This window comes from Pagrus pagrus (assembly GCF_965226575.1).
Source record: "Pagrus pagrus genome assembly, chromosome: 23".
Classification (NCBI taxonomy): Eukaryota; Metazoa; Chordata; class Actinopteri; order Spariformes; family Sparidae; genus Pagrus; species Pagrus pagrus.
Genome location: NC_140205.1, coordinates 23,375,317 through 23,392,330, shown reverse-complemented (window position 1 = coordinate 23,392,330; position 17,014 = coordinate 23,375,317). Strand labels below are relative to the sequence as shown.

General features: G+C 39.3%; 1 protein-coding gene across 1 annotated transcript in view; it reads left to right on the top strand.

Moving 5' to 3' along the window:
* lemd3 (LEM domain containing 3) overlaps positions 1 to 17,014 on the top strand; it is a 42,588-nt gene that overhangs the window by 10,963 nt on the left and 14,611 nt on the right. Inside the window, exons 2-6 of the mRNA XM_084345150.1 lie at positions 3,074 to 3,114; positions 4,473 to 4,542; positions 5,383 to 5,456; positions 12,546 to 12,625; positions 12,753 to 12,898. Of these exons, the coding sequence (XP_084201276.1) occupies positions 3,074 to 3,114; positions 4,473 to 4,542; positions 5,383 to 5,456; positions 12,546 to 12,625; positions 12,753 to 12,898 (411 nt within the window). The remainder of the gene's footprint in view (positions 1 to 3,073; positions 3,115 to 4,472; positions 4,543 to 5,382; positions 5,457 to 12,545; positions 12,626 to 12,752; positions 12,899 to 17,014) is intronic.

Below are 17,014 nucleotides of genomic sequence, written 5' to 3'. Positions count from 1 at the left end.
TGCACAAACAAGGAAAAGGATACAAAAAGATAGCAAAGGCACTGAATGTTCCTAGAGATACAGTTGAAAGCATAGTTCGCAAGTTTAAAGTTAAAGGAACAGTGGCTACCTGGACGTGGCAGAAAGAGGAAGCTATCAACAGCTGCCACCAGATTCCAGAGGAGGCAGGTGGTCAAAAACCTTCGACTGACGACCTGCAGCAAGGCTTGGTGGCAGCAGGCACTGAGGTTTCAGTTTCCACAGCAAGGCGCATACTAAATGCTGAAGGGCTCCATGCCCAAACTCCAAGACGTACACAACTACTGACCCAAAAGCACAAGAAAAGTCGGCTCCAATTTGCTCAAAACTATATAAATAAGCCAAAGAGGTTTTGGGATTCTGTTCTGTGGAGCGATGAAACAAAACTGGAACTTTTCAGGCCTATGGATCAGCGATATGTCTGGAGGAGGAAGAATGAAGCATACTCTGAAAAGAACACCCTGCCTACAGTGAAGCATGGCGGTGGCTCAATGATGCTCTTGGGCTGCTGCGCTTCCTCTGGCACTGGAAACCTGCAGCGTGTGGAGGGTAAGATGGATTCAGTCAAGTATCAGGAAATCCTGGGAGAAAATGTCATGCCATCTGTGAGGAAGCTGAAGCTTGGGCGTCATTGGACCTTCCAACAGGACAATGATCCCAACCATATATAATGATACCAAGTCCACCAAGGCTTGGTTTCAGAAGAAGTCCTGGAAGATACTAGAGTGGCCATCACAGTCGCCTGACTTGAACCCCATTGAAAATCTCTGGTAGGATTTGAAAAAGGCGGTTACAGCACGCAAACCCAAGAATATTAATGAACTGAAGGCCTCTGCCCATGAGGAATGGGCTAAGATTCCTCAGGAACGCTGCCAGAAGCTGGTGTCTGGTTATGCATCACGTTTGCAGCAGGTCATAACAGCAAAAGGGTGCTCTACTAAGTACTAAAGATGCTTGTCATGAAGGGGTTGAATAATTTTGAGACTGCAGTAGTCATTAAAAGTGGCATTTTGTGTTGAATGTGGAGAAACCACTTGTAATATTAGTTGTGTTGAGCTATTTAAATTGTTCTTGTTTGATTTGTTTATTGCAAACAGCTGCTAGTTTGTACATTTTGCCAATAAACCTAATTTGCAGTGGGGGTTGAATAATTTTGATTGCAACTGTATATTCATATATATATATATATATATATATATATATATATATATATATATATATGTATATATATATGTATATATATATGTATATATATATATGTATATATATATATGTATATATATATGTATATATATATGTATATATATATGTGTATATATATATGTATATATATATGTATATATATATGTATATATATATATATGAATAAAATATTGATCTTAAAAGTAGAATATTTCCCTCAAGTGTAGTGGAGTGGAAAAAGTAGCAGAAAATGCCATTGAAATACTCAAGTAATGTACAAGTACCTAGACATTTTACTAAAGTACTTGAGTAAATGTATTGTACTTACAGTTAGTTACATTCCACAACTGCTCGCTACTAAACCACTCATTCTCTGTTAAGCTAGCTATGACAGTCATGCCGCAGCTTTGTTACATTTCCGAGCAAATATTTCAATGAATTTAACTCCAAATCAAAAAAGTGTTCTTTCTTATCAATACATGCCATCTTTTCATCGTTAACAATATTTCACTGTTAATGTTTAGCATTAACAGGTATGATAAGCTTGTTGTCACGGAGAGTAAAAGATGTGGATGCTGTTAATTTACTTTCAGCATTGCCTCTCACAAATTGGGTAAACGTAGTGTGAAATGAATACTCAACAGACTCAAAACACTGCATCGTCTTCCACTGATTTGCAGAAAGATGCTCTGATGCTTATAGTTTAACCCTAATCTGCTGTTATTACTGTAACATTACACACACTGAATTCACTCTGAACAATTATCTGCTCTATTCACACATGTGGCTCACCTGGACTGATCATTAGGGAGCTGGCAGGGTAAAGTCTGGGGGAAAAGTAATGAAGACATTTGTATTCACACAGACCGCTCCCCTGAGTAAACTCTGGATAAATCCAGAGTTGCAGTGCATGTGTGAAAGGGACTTGAGAGTGTTGTTAACATTGGAATGCACTCTGCTGGACAAAGTACGTGATGACATGATATACAAAAACAACCCAAGCATTGTTTTTTTAATTACATGGTCTCTAGAAAAAGAAAAAAAAAGTTATCATATCAGATATCTTCAGTTTTCATATCTGAAGATATTTATGCTGATACCAATATGTCTGTGATAGGCCCGTTTAAGGGCCATGACCAATAAATCGGTTGGGTGCAGCCTTAAAACAAATTAAAATGTTTTGTATCAAAGGTGTTGAAAGTCGTATCTAGTTTTTTGTCTGCCTCAATACTGTGGATTTAAACACATCTTAGATAGCATCAGCAGTTAAAATTTTAACTTTTCACAAAAGTATCTACAGAACTGCTGGATTACTTTACATAATACAGAGATTTATATTTTGTGGTAACTTGGTGTATAACATAGTAGTTTGCTTCACTGTCTTATGAGCCCTTGAACATTGTATTTGTTTAATGCTTTAAAATTGTGTGAAGTTCAGGTTTTCTTGAATATTATGTGTAAATTTGATGTGGTGGGGTTTTACTGGCAAACTGGGGAGTAAATTTACCAATCTGAGTGATAACATTATCTAAAAATATATTTAAGGTTTAAAAAAGGTCATCTCTGTACACCACACGGTATAATGTAGTCATTCATTAATTTTGTGTCTGAGATTATGGTCAGTGTAATAGGTGGTAGTGGTCCAAGTGCCGAGCTGATTGTTGAGTTTTCAAAAAGTTTAGTTTTATATCCACTGACTCAAGTGTTATGTGATGTCTGAACTAAACTCACATTCCACAATGTCCAATCAGGTCATTTTTCCATTTTTCCTTCTACCAATCCAGCTTCTGTCTTTTACATTTCTTGTGTGTTAGGTTTACAGTGAACATTTTTTTTTTGTCTCCTGACTGTATCTCTTTCTCCTTTGTTACAGTTAAGAGCCACCCATTTGGCAGTGATTTTGACTCTTCTTATGTAAGTGGATATTTCTCTCTGACCCCCCTTTTTTAGTTCTGTATACAGCAGGTTGTCAAGGATTTTTTTTTGTTCAGATTATAGAGCACAGGAAGTGCAATGCTGACACTCAATCTGGAATTGGATTGGAAACATAATGGATGTGAGCAGTGAACACAGAATTGAACTCACTTTTGTGGCCATGCTCAGGTGAACTGTCAAAGAGGCAGCACTACCCTTTTCATCTTTGTTGTGATATGCACATTACATTTAAACCTAGAGAGAACCAAGTGTGTTGCTTGGAAGTGTTTCAAATGTTTTGTCCACCCCATTTATATAATCAAAAATTGATTAAAGACCCAGGTTGTGAAAATAGTTTAGAGTCTTTCCATACCGATTCACCTAGGCCTTCCTAGGTCATGTCATAGATTTTCTTGGAGAGAAATCAGGTATAAACTTCTATTTAATTAATGGGACCTTGCGAAATCTGTGGTTGTGATTCTATCAATGTGTATTCTGAGCCTCACCAATTTCTTGTTTTTCACTGGATTGGGTTAAATTTTGTTCTTTTCATCCAAGAAACAGATAAAAAAAAAAAAAAAGATAATTTGCAACATGCATTCATTTAAATAGTTGGTGCAGAATGTTTACAGTAATCAAATTAATAACAATAATTTATATTTCCACCAGTTTTCACTTTTGTGCAACCATATTTTTATTGTTTGTAGTAATACTATAGTTATAATGTGAAAGTATGCAGGTTATTTGGTACTGCATATAAAAATTGGATGCCAATGATCTCGCCAAGTATAGCCTCAGAACTTAAAACCCTACTTTAAGATATTTTGATTATGTTGTACCAAGAAGGATTATTTTAATTTCCTTAAACTTTATGTGAAAGTGTAAATATTATGCAGGCATTTATAAAAATACTCATGTATCATTGATTATTTTTTTGAAAATAATTTCTCATACTTCTCACTGCTGTAATTTATGATGTGGTTTTATTTAATTGTTAAATATTTGTATTGGTTCACTTCAAGGTTTCCTATATTTGTATTACACCTATTGGGTCTGTTTTAATCGGATTCAGGGAATTTGCAAGTTGCATCTTGTAATGGCTTGGTTTGTTGTATACTAGATGATGCAATATTGTTCTCTGCGGACAAAATATTATTCATAGTTCCTTAGCTTAATACACACAGTATTTCATCGTGTCAAACCTTTCTAACTAAATTGACATTTAAGTTATTTTAAGCATCAAATGTGATTTTGCACTAGCAGATACGCAATGTAGGACTTGAATTACGACTAAAATAATTAAAATGCAGTTAAATGCGGTTGGTAGAGTGTGTCCACTAATTATTTATTGCCTGCAGGACAAGGTGGAGAAGGACCTGATCCTAAAGTTGCTGCTCAATCTACACAACCACCTGGCCCACATTGCTGGTAGCTATTAACTCTCTGCACTCCACTCTGTGGTCACTGACTGATTTATCAACTGACTGACTGACTGAACAATCAGATTTCTGTTAGTACAATTCTGACTCTGCTAGTACAATTCAGCAGTGATTCTTTTATTTTCATTGACTGTGTTCAGCTATTATGTAGATACAAGGCTTGGTCAAGCTGCCCAGTAGATATATGACAACATAACCTAATAAAACCATTACCCATTACAGGGCAAATTGAATGGTGAAATATCATTTTACATGGATACTGATCTTCCATGGGAATGCAGATCCAACTTTTTGGCACATTTGTCTGTATTTTCAAAATTTTGACAGCACACACTAGGGGCAGACAATTTAGGAAAGGAGTGGCACCACATTAAAATGACAGTTTCTGTAATGTAGCGAACATGGACTGACAATGTTTTGTGCCTATTTTGAGATCATAGGTTGCCAGTCTTCTAGTTCTTTGCAACTAGCGTGACAGTGACTCTGACATTGAAAGACGTAACAATTACAATTTATATACTGTGCACATGGATTAAGAAATGGGCAAGAGAGGTCCTCAATCAGATAGAGCTGCTGAAATCAGATTTTAAAATTGTAATAGAAACTGATAAGTCTGTAATATCGTAATATTTCCTAATCTGGTGCACTCTTGGACATTATTCAAATCACATCCTATAGACATGTTGCCATACTTGGACCTACTGCTCATACCGCCCAGTCCCAGTATGCCTGTCATGTAAACATGACTTATCAGTAGATTAACAGGATGTGATTCAAGCAGTTAGCAGTGTGGTTTTTCATCAATAATGGTTTGATATTGTGATTGCAGGCCAGCATGACTGTGGAGACCAGCAACATCCAAACAGGAGTCTGTCCATGGATGAGGCCTCTGCATATTTACTGGTTTGTCCACACATTAACATTGCAGACTGTTCAAGAAATCCTGAAACTGGGATTTCCAGCATTATTACCATAATTTTCAGCTGGCAAAGATTTCACACTATTTGACAAGATTTTGTAGTTCTCAATGGCCATGAAATTCTTGGAATTTTATGCATGATGACCGGTCATTTTTTCTCCCACTAAGGAGTGTCAGAATCAGGGTTTACAGGGTATTCAAAATTATGAGTGTCTTTCAGTGCCACCTTGACTATATACAGGGTGTCCGCGCTTCCTTAAAAAGTCTTAAAAGTCTTAAATTCATGTATCTAAAATTAAGGCCTTAAAAAGTCTTAAATACGTCCATATTTTGCATATAGGTCTTAAATTACATTTAGTCAGGTCTTAAATATGATCGGTCATTTACCGCTTCCGTCATCGCCTTTTTTGTTTTTCGTTTTTGGGAAACGTGTTGGTGAGATTCACAGTTAGCTCCGTGTGTTGTACTTCTTTCTGAAGTATCCAGGAACGTAATTGGCATTTTGCCAACAGCCCGGTCGGAATTTATCGTCGTACACCAGTCCCGGAAAGACTTTGACTGCGGAGTCTGCTACAACTATGGGAAAGTGTAAATTTAGTGTGTTGGCTTGAACAACCAGAATTCGGTTGGTTAAAAGCCGCATAATGATGAATCTGAAGCGCAGTGTACGCTCTGCAAGAGGACCCTCAAATTGGGCACATTTGGTGTGAAAGCGCTGGTGTCACACACAAAATCGGATAAACAGTTAGCTTCTAAAAGTCTCCAGCGAAGTCACACTATCACGCGCTTTTGTATGCCTTTGTCACCAGTTCCAGGTCCAAGTTCGTCCAGTTCTGCTCGACCCGAACTCTGAGCCGCCTCATCTCGCAGTCGAGCAACATTTAAACCATCTTCGTTTCAACTCCGACGTTGAAAGCGGAGGTGCTTTGGATTTTGAACACCGTGTGTGTGTGTGTGTGTGTGTGTGTGTGTGTGTGTGTGTGTGTGTGTGTGTGTGAGTGTGAGAGTGCATGCACAGTTTTTTTTAAAAAGTGTGGGTTATTAGAGTTAACTAAATTAGGTTAAATTCCTAGATAAAAACTAAACTAAAACCATTAATCACTTCTTAAATTAATTAAAACTCAACTGAAATAAAAAGCAAACTGAAAAACCAAATTAAAATAAAAACTAATAAAATTTAAAAACTATAATAACCGTGACACACACTCACTCCATTCTTCATTGTTTGAGTTGCTCTGTGAATGGCAATAAATTGAGTTATTTTTAAAAGTAATTCTGGGACTTTATTTTTCCTTACTGTTTCGTACTTCGTGTAGGTCTTAAATTTAGTTCAAAATGGTCTTAAAAAGTCTTAAATTTGACTTGTTCAAACCTGCAGAAACCCTGTATATATTGTCTGGTCTGCATGGGTTGAGGATGCTGCTCGAAAACCCCAGTGTCACTTCATGCGCGGGCATGTGAACGTGTGTGCGTAATACGGTTACCTTGCTGAGCCGTGGTTAATTAATACCGCTGCCCGTTGGCATTTATCAGATGTAATAAATAACTTGGGTTGCATTTCAGTCTCAAGTTTTTCAGCCATGGAGTCACAGAACCGCGCTGGACATGGCTGGTAAATAAAACACAGACAGAGAGATATAGGCTATGTACTGCCCAGGTAAATTAACAAGACAGACAAACAGACTGGAGAGAGATTGACTACAAGCTAGCACTTCAACTTAACTTCACTGTTAGAGACCAAGTTTACTTGACAGCTGATCCTGTAAATCTTTACATTATGTTTTTTTCTTTCCATGACCAGAAAATATATCCAATGTAAATCCACTCGCCACACTACGACATGCTGTGTGTGTGGTTTTTTTTCCCTCTTGGCACGCCTGCCAAACGTGACACTTGGGGCGTGGCTAAAGCCTCGATTCCACCTTTGATTTCGAAGGTCAAGATCTTGACATCGTTTCAATTGATATCAGACTAACAATCGAGATGGTGATTGTGACACCCCGACTCCTAATGAGCTGAACGTTTTAATAGTTGAACAGTTTGAAGCAGAAGTATGAAGCAGTGGAAATGCGGCAGAAAACTTACACAAGAACAATAATAATAATGTAGACTAGAAAAATTTTATTTTCTGCGAAAAAGCTGAATTGATTTTGAAAAAACTTGCTGAATATGCAGAAATGTGAAATCAATTGGCAGGATTGTGATAAACCTAAAATGCATTACACTACACTGCGGAAAAACCCTCAAGTTAAACTGCATTAGTTTGAGAATGTAAGAGTTGAAAAAGCATTGCTAGAAAAGCTGGGAGGTTTTACTGTCAAAGCACAAAAAAGTATCTTGTGAGCACGAGAAACTTTTTTCTTAAGCATGAGAAAATTTCTCATGTGTACGATCAGACTGACTGCTTCACGTGCCCAAATTATGTGCGACAGTCAGTGGTATCCCTCAGCCTGGGATATCGTTTGAAAATGAAAGTTTGATAGGTGAACACTATTTGTTCATTGAAGTGTAGTTACGGTGAACTCAGCCTGCATCATGATTAGGACTCACAATTCGGATATGGCGTGTAACGATTCTGTGAGAGCTGTCACTGACTTTATTTACAGGCTTTCATAAATCATACAATCCATATTCACAGGTGGTGAGGATGATCCAGATGAGCTGACTGGAGAAGGCAGTGGACTGTGTGTGCGGAGACTGCACCGTCTACAGTGCGCTCTGTGTGCTGTCTCCAGTGCACAGTGTGAAATAGTAGAAATCATCAGAATCAGAAAGAGTTTTATTGCCAAGTAGGTTTTCACATACAAGGAATTTGTTTTGGTCTCGAAGGTGCGTGTGCCATACAATAAACAATAAATAGACAACAAATAGACAACATGATAACATGACAGACAGAACCATAAGTGACAACAAAGTGAGAGAGATATGTAGTCACATATCTCTCATTAGTGCGACGTGACTGTATGGTGTCAGTGTCAGTGGGGAACCCGGGCATTGTTTGTGAGGCCAACTGCAGTCGGGAAGAAACTGAGTTTGTGCCTTGAGGTTTTGGGAGTGATTCAAAGAGCTTATATCCAGGGTGGGAGGGGTCGGCCACAATCCTACCTGCCCACCCCAGGGCCCTGGAGGCATGCAGGTCACGGAGGGACCTACTATCGTAGTAGTAGAATTAGAAGTGGTAGTAGTAGAAGCAGTAGTTTTAGTAGAGGAAGTAGTAGTAATACTACTACTACTAGTAGCAGGAGGAGGAGGAGGAGGAGGAGAACTATGAGGATGAGGAGGAAGAAGACACAGTGGAGGAGTTTGTGAAAGAAAGAGTTTAAACCCGAAGCAGATCATGGTTTGAATTTATTAACAGTAAAACTCAACAGAAAGGGCATAACATCAGTCCACCAATCAGAAAAGAGTAACACTCTGATTTGAGGATCAGTCTAAGACTTGACATTGCTGTGTCATTGAGAGAGAAATGGGGAGATAGCTAGAAAATAGTCTACTTAAAAGAAGCGGCAAAATAGCTCCTATTTTTACAATTGCGTATCTTTTTACATCATAAGTGAGAGTAGCCGCATGCAGAGATGTCTATTTTATTGTTGTCGAGTGAAAAATTAGGGAATAACAGCGAGTTAGAAAACTAGTGCTGTCTGCTGTTTTCAAGAAATGTGAAAAAAGCCTTCACGAGCGCGATACCCATTATAAAGGCAGAAGAGGAGCTGAAAAAAACACGTAAAACTAAGTGTGATATTTCAAAAACTATAAATTATTTAACTTGTATACAACTTTTTTATTGTTTTGACTTGTTCAAAGTTTGAATGGTGTCTGTAGCTCAATATATAGACGAGCAGAAGAGTTCCAAAGGGAGAGGATGAATGAGAAAAATTTTGCAGAAAATTGTAATATTTCATAAAGTATGATAAATGCTGAATCAGCATTCACACTAATTGAGTTAATGTTCAACAGCATTTTTTTTAGCTTTAAAGATTTATTAGCATTAATGAATTAACATAAATTAATTAATCTGAAAGCATTTTACAGTGGTGCCTGTATGTGAATTACAAAATAAGGGGGTACACTCCACTGTGTTGTTAATGTTGTATGTCGAGCAATGGAGAGCAGTCTCTTTATTTCAGTGTTAGAAAATGTATTAAATAGACTGAGCATAGGGGTTATATTTTCACCACAGAGTTGATATAAGTTGTTAAATGCTGCAGTGTGTTTTGGTCCGTCCAGTTTGTAGCTTGTCTCAACTTTTTTGCCAAATTGAAAATATTGTTTTCGTGATTAAACACATATTGAAACAGAATCTTTTGTTAGGTAAAACCATGTTGTGGATTTTGGAAATGATTACATCAATATTTTTTCCATACAATTCAGCTTGTGGATTTTTTAACACTATGAGTTTACTTAACATGAAGTCTGCAGATATACCCAGATGAAGGCCCGTTTGACCAACAACCCACAAGTGGCCCTAACGACTCTGAAACTCAGAGCTCACGCGTGTCCTTAACGACTCTGTAAGAACACACCCACACAGAGTTTAAAAGCCTGCCAACCCCTCTCCAGTTAGTGAGAACTGTAGAAGTGGACTCAACAGGGACTAGATATCATTGGTTAAAGGCTAATGTGCCTTCCAAAAAAAATGAGCAGATGTTTTTGTCTTTGTTCTGCTTAGGATTGCTGCTGACTTCTTGACCAAAAGTCAATAATAATAATAATCATTTCCAAAATCCTCAACATGTTTCTACTTAACAAAATATTATGCTTGTTGGTGTGGTTGTTGGCTCCTTTCAAATTAACATTTTCACTGCGGCAAAAAAAACATTGGTTTTCCGCACGCACCTGACAGCGTGGTCTAGCAGTATTCTAACAGCTTAAGAAATTACATACACACAACAAAATAACAAAAAAAAAACAACTCTTGTAGGGCTAATAATCACGATTATTTTGGTCTATATTGAAATCACGATTATTGAAACGATTATTTTTGAGTTTGGAGACGTGATGCATTTATTCAGGATTTCTCTCCAAAAAAACACTTTGTAACTGAGAACTTTAAAATTTCCCCTTAAAAAAATACACAAAATGTTCAAATCGAAAAATACAAAATGTTCAAATCGAAAACAATGTACAAATATGTATCCAACTGTTCTGCAATTTCTATAAAACATTTGATGAATAAAATAAATATACTTAGAAAATCAGATAGGACAAAGACAAAGGATAGGGTGCATATCTTTAGCTAAAAAGTATCCAATGGCAGCTGTTATTTTCTTGTGCCTATCTGAATTTGACGGATAAGGAGTCGCATTATACAGTGTGTCTGAGATCGATGTCTGACTCTGCGTTGATGTCGTTGGGGTTGTGGCCTTGTCTTTTTGTTTCTTTATTAATTTGTTGTGAGTGATTTTGTGCTTTAGTTTGAGATGGTTGAATAGATTTGTTGTGTTTACAAGTGGCGCGGATATCACCTTTTAGCAAATCTTGCACATTGTGTGGTGCTGTTCCTCGTTACTCGCGCTGTTTTTTGAATACCGCGAGTCACCACACATACAACTCGCCTCCATGACTTTATAGCTGCTTGAGACTAGCCCTTTTCACACAGAGACGCCGCGTTATCGCCACAGCGGTGGTTTGCCAATTCTCCGCCATTGGTTGTTCACACATAGCCAAGCAGCTCGGGTGTAAAAGACGAACCAGTGTGTAATTCACACAGAAAGCCGGTGCCGCAGCTCCAAAAGAGGCGTGATGGTACAGGTCATGATGATGACATCTGTGTGCTTTTTTCAAGGTGTTTCCCGGTGTCCTCCTGTTAATCTAAACATGTACCTGTTGACTGTTTATAATCATATGGATGCTGTTATAATATGTTGTGATTGGGATCCTGACCCACCATACATCCTGGAAAATGACAACGTTACATTTTTCTCTAAATTACATAATCCCCATCAGTCAACAGGACGCTGTCTGACTGTCACTCGCAGGGAGGGAGGCTGTTTTATGGGGGAATGTTCACTGAAGTCTCGGTCGGGAGGGCTGACCTTTGCGGTGATTTTTTTCACCACGACAAACACTTAGTGAGTAAAAGTTTTTTGCAGACGCTGTTTTTCAGGCCGAAATGTGACGAAGAGTCGGTGGGACAGACACTTGTCCATGTATAACTGCAGCATTTTTTTCCTCATATAAGTTGCCAAAGACACGACCAGTTACTGCGCTACTGTTGTTTGGTCCTGTAATGTTGCTTTGTGGGACATTTCTCTTTATTTTGTTGAGTGAAGGATGTGTATAGTTATCAGACAGTGAACATCATCAGATCATCGCGCCCTCGTTCTGCGCCGCCGGCTTATCCATTCACACTGGTTCGGTTCGCCCATTCAGCGGCTCTATGCCAGTCAGCAGGGCCGCGTTGAATGCTTTGGGGGAGGGATTTTCAGAAAATCTCTAGGCCTACTGTACAACGAAAAATGCCAAATAAATCGTTTCAACTCGATTATATTAGTTTGTTGATCGTTTGACCCAAAAAATTCGATTAATTGCACAGCCCTAGACTCTTGCACTATAATAGTTTGTCCCGGTACCACTGAAGATAAAGTCAGCCGCTCAGATGAGTGCTGCACACGCAGTTTTTTCTTTCCTGTTAAATTAATTAATTTCCCAGCCATATTACTTTCACTTTCATGCAGTACTGTTGCAAAAAGGAAAAGCTGAAGCATAATATTAATGACTTTATGATATGGTAGCTAACAATCATTAAATATTCTCTGACACTCTCAGACACATCAAATACTGTATGCCCATGATACAGTAAGAACAGCTGATTTCAGCTGAAGTAATACTTCAGCTTCCATCAGCACTGCTCCACCTGGTGGATAGATTAACCATTGCAACTGGTTTCCACACATGGCGCTTGTTACAATTCGGCCCTGTGTTCACTATCTCGTCGCAGGGGATCTCATTCCAGGCATGGACTCCAGGTCCAGTACGGACCCGTCACAGGCCCATCACTGGCTGATTAGGGCCCCGTCAAAGAGAAACAGGAAGTTATAAGAGGCTTCATCTGTACTTTGTCTTTTGTTTAGGCACAGAATCAGGAGTTTGAAGGCTTCATTCATACCTCTTTGGAGTGGATCATTCGGACAGGCCAGGATGTTGGGATAAGGTAATACACAATATATGTATTATTACTGATCAAAAGCCTTACATGTAACATATATACTCAGAGAGAGTGTGTGTGTGTGTGTGTGTGTGTGTGTGTGTGTGTGTGTGTGTGTGTACGTGTTTTGCAGGCTGACTGGGCAGGTAGCTGATGCTCCAGTGTCTGATGTGTCGGAGATCTCTTGGCTAGAGTCCACACATCCCAAGATGCCCTTCACATGCCGCTTCCGTCGAGCCTTCATCACAGTCATCAGTAGAGTCTTCCTTATTGCAATTGGTGAGATAAGTAGATCACATGATAAGTAGATCACAGAAACATGCAGAGTGTGTTCTCAAATACAGTAATTGATTAGTGCACCTACACCTGGGCCCAGTTGCAAAAATTTTGTTGGAAGTTCCTATGAGTTTGTAATTTAATTTAAAACGATAAAAAATGTTGATGAGCCATCCTGCACCTGCGTATACTATTTTTTTTGTCCACAAATGCTTCCTTAATTTATATCTTACTGCCATGGATCTAATAAGAAGGACTTGTGTTTCTGGGAACTGGGCCTCCTGGATTACTGTCCAAAACACATCTGAATAACTTTATTCAGGAATTTCCATGAAACCATATTATATTATATGGAGAAAGTATTGTCTGATGTTCTCCGGCTGCTTTGCCTCAACTCTGGACAGATAGCTTTACTTGTAGTTAAAGTAACTGCAAACCAGCTACCTCCACATGAACAGCTCTGGACTGGCTTTATTGCTGTAGTAACCTGTCCTGTCTCCTGTCTGGGTCACTCTGGGTCACTCAGCTCTTCGCCGCTAGTGTCTCAGGCCGGCTGGCTGCCTGGCAGGCTACCGTCAGGCTGCCTTACCACACCTTGCTTCACCTAACAAGCCCAGAGACTCTACAGTTGGGACAGCCGAATTGACACTGTGTTTACTGGCGAGGAAAATACTGCTCACAATCCGCTGCAGCTGGCTGCTTGTTTTTACGAACCAACTGCAAGAAAAACAACCTATTAACACCAGACAACCGCTGAACATACAGTTACAATATAAAAACTTGTCAGTCACACTAACCAAGATTATCATGACCCTGTTATATGCTGGACAACAAGAGGGAGGGAGATCGGAAGATTCGCAGTTAAATGCTTATTCCTGGTTGTCTTCCTCTTCCACACCCCACTGGGTGCCCTGGTTGTCCCGCTGAACAAGTGGGGGGAGGGAGGGAGGGAGGGATTGCTACTGGCTGCTGGCTGCTGTATTGTTTTGCAATTGTACATAGTCCAATCATTCATTGCCAAAGACAAGACATTCAAGACTACTTCTTGCATATGCGTAGATCATGGCCAGCTACTTTTATTTTACTACAGAAGGAAAGCAGAAGTACCCCATATGATTGTCACGGAATACCAGCCACCTAAATATGCCTGATTTTTTTCATCAATAACCATGCATTATTCTCTGAGAAATTAACGAAAATGTCAAACACCCTGTCTGGTTATGTTAAAGAAAGTGAGGGAAAATGTCTTCTTCATCCTCCATCAGGCTTTGTGAAATCTGTCAATTTTGTGTAATCCTGCTGACAAGCCAACTAACCAACAAATCAACAAACTGACAGGCACAGGTGAAAACATTTTACTCAAAGAAAACCCCAATAATATTGAGCAGTTGAATACTAGGAAATTCAACTCATTAAACAACGAAAGTCTCCATCTCTGACAAATCTGACCTGTTTTTAAGAGAGCAATTGAAACACGGGTGCGCACAGTTCTAAATATAGAAAGTGAATACTGGTGATATTGTGGCAGGGCACTACAAATAAATCAATGTAAGGGAAACCCTTGATTGAGCAGACAGCACTGAAGCTGCTGCGCTGCCAATCTGCTCGGCAGGCATGGTAGACATGGGGCAAAACATTTATAAAACCGTTATATAAACAGTTCAAGGTGGCACAGTGCATAATGTATTCAAAAAGAAACTATATTTATATAACTAAAGAGTAGAATATCAGTTATTAAGCAACAACTTACTTTCATTTGGATTCGACTGCAAAACTTCTTAGTCAGTCCGGTGTCTTCAGGACATTCCCCCGAGAGTCATAAAATGACTCGAAACACACCAGAACATCATCTTGAGGACATCAAAGAATCAAAGACCAAATTGCAAGGCAGTTTATTGCAGTATAGAGCACCAACCTATCTGATAGACTGTGACCAATTCCGCCTCTTCAGACATGGCAAAGAGTTGACAAAGAAGTGTGAACTGCTCTCTCAGGACCTCGGACCCCAGGGTTTGTGTAGATGCTAATCTACATGCCTGTCTGCTAACTTAGGCCGCACTCTCACTAGGCAATCCATATCGTGCCCAAGCACATTTGATCCCCAAAGTTTAATTTGTTTGGCTAGTGTAAGTGCTCCGTACCATGCACAAGCACGGTAGACTTCCTTGGCCCTGGCATGGTTGGAAGAGGGGTGCTTCAGCACAGTACGGTTGCTCATGCACGAGCACAAGCACGAGTGCGCAACGTGGACATGAAGTATAATCATGCGTATTACGCTGCCTTGCATAATCAAGAAATCCAGGATTATGAGAGAGCCGTCTATGACCAAAACAACACAAAATAAACCACAAAAAAGTCAGTAAAGTTATTCATGTTCTCTCTGTTGTTCTCCATTGTGCTGTGACCGCGCTACGACATGATGATATACAGTCGTGAAAAAATTAGGACACCCCATTAAATATTCAGGTCTTTATTAAGAAATGTTCACATATCGATGTCTAATCTTGCTTTTATTCATCTCTGGAAAAGAAAATGATTTAATTGCAGGTAAACAACTAAAATGTACCTTGTTTTACTCATTAAACAAAAGATAACAACAAAAATGTGTATTCTAACTGAGGAAAAAGTTAGGACACTCTACCCCCTAATTGCTAGTGTCACCCCCTTTCGCTGAAATAACTTCCGCGCGATGCTTCTTGTAGCCACCTACCAGTCTCTGACATTGGTCTAAGGAAAGTTTGCCCCACTCCTCAATGCAGAGTTCTTTCAGCTGTGAGATCTTTGAGGGGTTTCTTGCATGTACAGCCCATTTCAAGTCACCCCACAGCATCTCAATGGGATTAAGATCTGGGCTTTGACTCTGCCATTACAGGACTCTCCATTTCTTAGCTTTCAGCCAGTCGCTGGTGGATTTACTGGTATGTTTTGGGTCATTGTCATGTTGCAGGGTCCAGTTCCTCTTCAGCTTTAATTTTTTTACAGATGGTCTCACATGTTTCTCAAGCACCCTCTGATACACGGTAGAATTTATGGTGGATTCTATAAAGGTGAGCTGGCCAGGTCCTGCTGCAGCAAAGCATCCCCAAACCATGACACTTCCACCTCCATGCTTCACAGTTGGTATGGGGTTCTTTTCCTGGAATGCTGTATTTGGTTTACGCCAAACATGTCCTCTGTTCTGGTGTCCAAATAATTCAATTTTAGACTCGTCTGTCCAAAGAACATTATTCCATAAGTCCTGGTCTTTGTTGTGTTGTCTTTGTTCTCTCTGGTAAACTTCAGTCTGGCCTTCATGTTTTTCTAAGAGAGCAAAGGTTTCCTCCTTGAACACCTCCCATGAAAGTTAAACTTGTGTAGTCTCTTTCTGATTGTAGAGGCATGCACTTTCACATCAACAGTAGCAAGAGCCTGCTGTAGGTCCCATGATGACATTTTAGGGTTTTTGGTGACTACTTTTAGCATCTTGCGGTCTGCTTTTGGGGTGAACTTGCTTGGACTGCCAGACTTGGACTTGCCTGGACTGTCCTCCACTTGTAGACTATTTTCCGAACAGTGGAATGGCTGTTTTCAAATTCTTTTGAGATCGTTTTAAATCCCTTACCAGACTCATAAGCTGCTCCAATCTTCTTTCTGAAGGCCTCAGACAGCTCTTTTGATCTCACCATGGCGTTCACTCTCACTTCAACAGTCAGGAGTACACCAAACTAAATGTCTGAGGTTTAAATAGGGCAAGCCTCCTTCTAAATGCTGAGTAATGATGTTCTAATCATGTGCACCTGATGTGATACCACCTGTGTGTGATTTTAGCCATTTTAAGTGGGAATAAATGTGGGGATGTCCTAATTTATTCCTCACCAGAAATTCCATTTTTTTTAAATGACATTTTACAGAAAGTTTTAAAAAGTATTTTCTTCAGTTTTAATTGTTTTTGTATTGTTAAAAGTGATATTAAATATCCATACGCCCAAATATGGTTAAAAAAAACACACAGGCTTTCATTGAGTGTCCTAATTTTTTCACACTGTATGTACGAGAGGTAACCATGCTCAGGCCAAAGCAATGCAAGTGCAGGCCAGCAGGGGACTGGGGAGGAGGGACAATTGTGCTTCGGCACGGTAC